Below are 7,854 nucleotides of genomic sequence, written 5' to 3'. Positions count from 1 at the left end.
TGTCATCATTGACAAACTTACATCCTGTCTTCAACATCGTTCGGAAGCTTACAAACACCTGACTGAGCTATTTGGTGTTCTTTTCATGCCCGAAAACGTTGACATTACGGCAAGTGCCGACGCGCTCTCAGCCTCGTACCCGCTGGATTTGGATAAGAGCCTGGCAGACGAACTGACCCATTTCAGATCATTTATGCAAGATGAACAAAAAATTCCCCTCAACATGCTCCAAACAATGATTAGTCTGAATTTATAATCAACTTTTCCAAACGTGTACATTGTGTTAAGACTTTTTGTAACACTGCCAGTTACGAATTGCGAGGGAGAGCGCTCATTTTCTAAAATGTCTCGAGTTAAAAATGAACTGAGAACGAGAATGTGCCAAGAACGTCTCCAATCTCTGTCGCTCATGGCCATTGAGTCTGAACTCTTAAAAGAGCTCAGTTTCGATGACGTGGTGGATGACTTCGCGAGGAGGAAGACAAGAAAGAAATTCCTGTAAAAAATTGTTTCAGTAACCATGCTGGATTGTATAATTGTCAGGGCCTGCAAAAAAGTGTATTAGTCCTATATTGATTCTGTAAATCCTGTACAATGTATGCATATGCTTTTTTTTTCAAAAACGGTTTGAATATTCATAATCGTAACTTCCACTTACTATTACTGTGAATGCGCAGCTAAGGGAAAGAATGGGAAAAAATGGTATGGTATGGTGGGGTGGGGGGCCTTTGCAAGTCATAATCCGTCATACACCTAACCCTACCTGATACTTTATTTAAACTTTTCTGTTATTTCCTTGATTTTTATCTTCATTGAAAACAAAAGCCTTTCCGATGTGATATGAGATATAAAAAGGGAGAAGAACGTTTACGGCAAAAGGCGGACGCGAACTCGGGTCGCTCGCATCAAAAACACTACGCAACCCGCGTTACCACTTACACTACTGGAAATGTTATTGAGCAGTCGTCTTTTGTAATGTTGTCACGTTAGTGAGCGGAGATGAAGTAAAGAAGTAAAGACACTTTGTGTAAATAGACACTGTTAATTAAACACTACAGAAAATGGCATATACTCCAGTAAATTTTTTCTGGGGGAGGACCCACCCACATTTATTTTGCTTCCAACGCCCATGATTTTAAGTAATCATTCAATAAAGAGATCGATGAACGAGCGAGTCAGTCAGCCAGTAAAACAGAAAATGACCCTTAATTTTTAAATTCTGCGAGCGCGCGGCTCTCTGTGGAAGACAGGTGAAAGCGCGTGCTGGAGAAGTGCGTGCAGATCAGAGGTGCGCAGTAAATGAAGATGAAACAAACCCACGAATTTATGATTTCTGTTATCAGTCTACGCTTAACCCTGGCTTAATATTATAATTTAAATCGCGTTTTGATTGATCTAATTTCTGTATTTTATTATGCTGCATTAAACAAATTTCAGGGCTCTGTATAGGTCATTCCACATTAACATCTGCAACGTTTTTATTGGAAAGATAGTTTTACAGGGTTATAAAAATAACCTGGGAATAACCATAAGGGAACGTTTAGGTTTGTAGGTTATTTAAAAATAACCACCCTACAACTTTCTGGGAACATTATTTTATGGTTGCAAAAAAACAACCTAAAAATAACCATTAGGGGAACATTCTGTATAAGTTATTTTTAGGTTATTTTAAAAACAACCACCCTGAAACGTTCTGGGAACGTTATTTTATGGTTGCAAAAAAATAACCTAAAAATAACCATTAGGGAACGTTCTCTATAAGTTCTTTTTAGGTTATTTTAAAAAATAACCACCCTGCAACGTTCTGGGAACGTTATTTTATGGTTGCAAAAAAAAAAAAAAAAAAAACCTAAAAATAACCATTAGGTAACGTTTTGGTAACGTTATTTTATGGTTATAAAAAAATATAACCTAAAAAGAACGTTCCCCTAACGTTAGTATTTGGTTCCCCAAAAAATACCCAATCGGGAACCAAAAACTAACGTTAGGGGAACATCCTGTGTTTGCTGGGCAGTGTCTTCCTACCTTAACCAAAACACTTGCATTTAAATCGGGATCCCCCACCTCTCTCTCTGTCGCTCTGTGTACCTGGCCTTTACCACTACACTCACTATCTTCGGAGCGCGTCCCCCTTCCTTCTTTCACATAATGGTATGATCCTAGTCTATCTTTCCATGTGATTAGCCGCATGTGTATTTTTTTTTTTGTAACGAAAAAAAAAGCATAAAAATTAGTCTTTTATGAAAACACTGAATAAAAAAATTGCTTACCAACACACAAACCATTCACAATTGCTAAATTGGGCTAAAATAGAAGGCTCCAGCTGAAGATTCGGCTCTCCCCGACGGGAATCGGCTCTTCTCGTTCGCTACAAAGAATCGGCTCGTAGAGCCGGCTCATTCGCGAACGACACATCACTAGATTCAACACAATTTTTTAAGTTCAGAGGACAAACACTCTAGTTCAGTCGACTTACAAACTAGTTGAGGAGTGAAAACTTAAAATGTTAAATTGAATGAACAAATTCAGAAGTTGCAAGTTGTCAACTTAAAAAAAATAATCGAAACAAATAAAATGACAGATCATTTTTTACAGTGTGTTTTCTCTGAGGTCCAAACTGCCTTTTATCTGCAGACCATAAAATGGAGTGATAGGCCGCACTTTGTATTCTTTCTGTCTTGTTTGCAACTCTATGCAAGTATTCAACAACAAACTCCTCACACTTATTTGTAACAGAAAACAAAAATACTTGCTTGTATGATACATATAACATTACATACTACATATATATACTCTACATTGTAACAAAAAACATACTCTTCAAAGTTGTAAATAAAACAAAGGTTATTTGAGCATGTTTTAAAAGAAAATGCTACCTTTCTACTTCAAAATTTCACGTTTAACTCAGTTACACGTGGTTTCTTTTTTTAACTATTTGCAGCAATTTCTGAGTGAAAAGTAAATCCTACACCATTTTTTGTAACTGTAAATAACTTAAAATGAACCTACACATTATTAAAAGTCCATGTTTATCAGACATTTATCAAATAGCTAAAATGAACTAAGCAGTGCATGTTATCCGTTATGTTATCAGTAAAGAATAACATTATCGGATTTTCTTATTAAGTGCTGTTTGTGGCCTGTTGGTTGTATTTTCAGGTAAAATAAGTCTTAACTTCCTCTTTGGTGAGCCCTCAGTTGAAGATACATATTCTTGGATGACAGGTGCAGCAGAGCTCATCAGGTCTGAACTGCTGGACTGATCCACCACATCTTGTGGAGCAGCGGATTCGCTCACAGGAAGTGCAATATTTGGATTGAATAGCTGCTGAGTGTCACTGGCATCCAGAACGTCAGGGTGTGATGGAGCTGTTAGACGGTTGTGATCATCTGGAAGAGCTAAGCTGAGCATTAGTGGGAGTGTTGATGGCATTTGAGTTTCAGATCTACTGTTGAAGGCAGTGTCTAACAGAGTTTCTCCTTGAACAGAAATATAATTTTGACCTTTTTCTTTAGTGACAGCATCTGTATCCTTAGACATGGACTTTGATTCCTTGTTTCCTTTTTTAGCACGTTTCGACTTAGAGGTGCCTTGCAAGGTATCGGTTTCCTCTTCCTCACTTCCTAAGCATTCAATGTTATCTTTTGATTTTTTGCTAGTTTTATTAATTTTTAATTTATATTTTTTGTCCTTTTTGCTTTTTAGTTTTTCCTTCTTTGCCTTTTTGTACATCTTGTCTTCTACAATATCTCTTTCGTCAATGGACTTTGGATGTACTCTGCTTTTTCGAAGGGGGTTTAAATTTAATTTAACTTTCAGTGTCTTATTTGCTTGTCCTCTGGTTTTCTGGGGTTTAGTCTTACCCAGCTTTTGGGGGCTTTTCTGTGCAGATGTTTTAGATTCTTTCATCCTGCTTTCCTTTTTGTGTCTGTCAGCCGTTGTGGTGAGGACATGTTCCTCCGTCTCGGCTAGATCAAAAGTAACGCTTCTTTGAGAAGCTAACTTAAAGCCCAGCTCACTAACTTGACTCTCACCATGTCTCCCAGCGTTTGACTTGTCATAACCCAAGATGTCTCTGTATAGCATGGCATTGTACATTTTTACTCCATTTTGAACTGTGTTCTGTGAGTGATTTGTAAATGGAAAGTTCTGGTTATTACTCCCAGCTTGTCTGTATGCATAAGTCTGATGACAGTGCAGACAGCTGATGGTTTGGTAAATCGGTTGAGCACCAACATCCTCAGCCTGGCGTTTTAACAGTGAATGATTTCCTTGAGTTATTGCATTGTGGATTTGGTCTGGGGGTCTGAACGTGCCACTCTGGAGGGCTGAGAAATGATTACTGAGGGCCTGCTGCCGTATTCTGACAGAAGTACCTTGACTGCCCAGATAGATGTTTGGAATGCCTGCCCCGCTCACATTATGTCTTTGTCCACTTGTGTCTGTGAGTAAAACAGAGAGGTAATAAAGATTTAAAACAGGCATTTGAGAATGTGCTAGTGGTATAAAACAACTAAATAAACTAGATGTCACCACTGGAATGGAAGGAATAGAAGGTGTTGCTATGCAGTTAATAGGTGGTTGTTTACAAAATATTAGTTTTAAATACTGTTATACAGTAAATAAGAACTTATATATGCAATATAGATTTTTATAAGTTACAATTGACTATAACTATACTGTAACAAAAACAAAAATAAATTAATACTAAACATAAATATTAAAACAAATTAAAAAGTGACAAACGCATACAACAACATGTATAAACATTTTATATCTATTTATAAATATAATAATTTATAAATGACTGTAAAATAATAATGCTAAATGCTGGTTGGAAATCATGAGATTAATCATTAATTTGTTCTATTTTATGTTTTCGTCCTAAAAATATTCTTAATGGGAGATTATAAAATATGTAATTGTATTTAAATCTATTTTTATTCATTTTATAATATTAAATGTTTTCCAGATAATATTTTACACATATATGTAATATTTTAAATTTGGACTATTAATGGGTCTTTAAATATGAAAATATATAGCTGCATTTACGTTCTAAAAAAATACAGCAAGGAGGTCATTATATTTGTGGGTCTGTGGTGGTTAAAAGGTTTGAAAACCTCTTCCTTAGCAGATACTTTTAAAACATTTCAAAGCAAAAGTTGTGCTTGCTAGATTACCTTTGATCTTTTATTGCAACACAGAATGTTGGTAATTTCCTTCATGTTGGCGATTAGCCAGCTGTTCACCTACATGATTGGCTTTCTGCAGGACACTCTCTCTTTTGTGCTTTTCTACAGCAAGTGCTGTAGAGCTACACTTGTGGCAGGTGAAATGATTGTCCAGCGTGTCTGATCCTAGATAAGGAGAGTCTTCTTGTCCCAAGGCTGATGGGATTTGTAGTTGCTGTTGTACAGTGCATGACTTGTAGACAGAGTGTCCTTGCCTTCACAGAAATTACACTGGGTTGACTCCAGGCTGGATGTTTTCCTTTCCCCAACTCTATTTTCCTCCTGCACCAGTTCAAATTTCTTACTGAGTTTGTGGTATGCAATGGCAATCATTCCCAGGGTGATCCCAACACCACCTACAATTAAAAGCAGAACTGATGAAGTGATTCCATTAAAGGGTTAGTTCACCCAAAAATGAAAATTCTGTCATTAATTACTTACCCTCATATCGTTCCAGACCTCCGTTCATCTTCGGAACACAAATTAAGTTTTTATGCATTCTGACAGCTCTCTGACCCTCCCATAGACAGCAAGGGTACTACCACGATCAACGTCCAGAAACGTAGCAAGGAGATCGGTAAAATAATCCATGTGACATCAGGGGATCATCCTTAATATTACGAACCTACGAGAATACTTTTTGTGTGCAAAAGAAAAAAAATAACGACTTTATTCAACAATTCGTCTCCTCCGCGTCACCTTACGTAGCGACATTTTGGAGAGTATCCACTGAACGCAAATGGCGTATGTTGTTCTGTGTCAACCGCACCACATGGATACATGTGTTTTCATTCAAATCAAAGCACAAACAACGTAGAAAATGTATCCACGTGACACAGCTGACACATGTAACAGGTATGGAAAGTAATGTTAATTTCATATGTAGAATTACACAAAAATTTTCACGATGTATACCTGATATGCATGTCTGTGTGTGCACCTTCCCCTTTAAATTTCTGACAGCAGCGTTAGTCTTAATTTCCTGTCTTTGCACCTCCTCTTCCCTTTCTGCACTGTCTCTGCATGGGAGAGGTGGGTTTCTAATGAGCTCTGATTAATCTAATGTTATCTTTGCTTTAAAAAGCACTTTTATACTGTTTAAATCATATTTGTGACATTATTTTATATGTATATTTGATTATTTCTGTATTTTCACTAAGTTAGATCAGTTTTCTGTCGATCGATGCACTTGAAGCACATGCTAATTGCGTTGCACTTTACATTTATTTCACAGAAAAGACAAGAAGGGCGAAAACACACTGTAAAGACTGTTTTATGTTTTATCAGACAAGAAGGGCGAAAACACACTGTAAAGACTGTTTTATGTTTTATCAGTAAATGAAGAGTCGAACCGTCAACTGATGTCTGTCTGGTTACTACTCTGAGAAAAAACATAACGCAGATTACACTGGTCACACGTGTTGCCCATGACCAGGGGCGGACTTACCCATTAGGCAAAGGTAGGTGACCGCCTTGGGCCCCCAAAAGCCAAGGGCCCCCTAAAATGCTTTTTATATCGGATATGTGCATTAAGCACTGACACATGAACGGTTGCTGTTTACGGTGTTTATTACCACGACAACCGTCCGAGTCCGTGGCGCCTGCAGGTGTACGGCACTGTGAGTAGGCTACCATGAGCATTCAGACTGACCTCAGATTTGCCCCGCAAACATTTCAGCAGTTATCATAGGCCTGTGTGTCCTGTTCTGTCGACTGAACCAGCTATGCCATTAATTATGAATTTATCCGTTTTTTTGCATGCCAAAGTCAATTTCTGCATAGAAATATTATGCCAAATAGAAGCAGAAAATCGTACTATACTATGCACTTTCATGAGATCGGGTTTGCCTACAACAATTAATTTGTTGGCTATTTTACAAATGGGAATACAACGAATTAATGACAATGTTTACATTCAAGCTACCCGTAAAATGTATAGTGAAAATTACTATAAAAGTGTCTGGAATGCAATAAAGTAATTTTAAAGCTGTTTTTAAAGCATTTGCTGCATGGGTAAAAAAAAAAATAGGCTAATAAATAATTCACATATCATACAAAATTGCGTTGCAGCAAATCCTTTAAATTTTCAGGTATTCAGAACAGAGCAACATAAAAATCAGAAAAAGCAGCTATTCAATTATATGACAAAGTTTTACATATAGGCTATGCCATTATAATTTGTGTTTTATTTTTTAGTTGTACGGAATTATAAAATAAAACGCAAATTATAATCGGGCCTGTTTTATTTTTATATTTTAGATATCCATCAATTATGGCGATGAAAAAAATGACTCGCCATCTCCTCATTGGACGTGCCTTTAGAGAGAAATGCACGGATTGCATAATGAAAGAGTTTCTATTTTCGATTTGAATTATTTCGTTTTAATGTAGTAATTTAAAGCTTTCTATATATTTTTTGATCATGTCTGTGAGGCAATTCGCGGAGTTTAGGTTCATCATTGTGACGCGCTCCTGTTCAAGCCCGAGACGGCAGCGTTTGTTTTCTTTATTTTATAAAAGCACAACGTTTTGTTGATATTGTGAGTGCACACAAATAAAACTAGCCCCTTTACAGTTTAGAATGATGTATTACTCTTACCTTTATGAGCAAAAATGACT

General features: G+C 36.9%; 1 protein-coding gene across 1 annotated transcript in view; it reads right to left on the bottom strand.

Annotated features, from left to right (window-relative positions):
• Window positions 1-3,106: 3,106 nt before the first annotated feature.
• LOC107670142 (leucine-rich repeat-containing protein 53-like) overlaps window positions 3,107-7,854 on the bottom strand; it is a 58,075-nt gene continuing 53,327 nt past the window's right edge. Inside the window, 4 exon segments of the mRNA XM_016462658.1 lie at window positions 3,107-3,620; window positions 3,732-4,443; window positions 5,185-5,382; window positions 5,385-5,591. Of these exon segments, the coding sequence (XP_016318144.1) occupies window positions 3,107-3,620; window positions 3,732-4,443; window positions 5,185-5,382; window positions 5,385-5,591 (1,631 nt within the window).

This window comes from Sinocyclocheilus anshuiensis, unplaced genomic scaffold (genome assembly GCF_001515605.1).
Source record: "Sinocyclocheilus anshuiensis isolate Anshui unplaced genomic scaffold, SAMN03320099.WGS_v1.1 scaffold1029, whole genome shotgun sequence".
Taxonomy (NCBI): domain Eukaryota; kingdom Metazoa; phylum Chordata; class Actinopteri; order Cypriniformes; family Cyprinidae; genus Sinocyclocheilus; species Sinocyclocheilus anshuiensis.
This window is presented reverse-complemented; position numbering and strand designations above follow the sequence as displayed.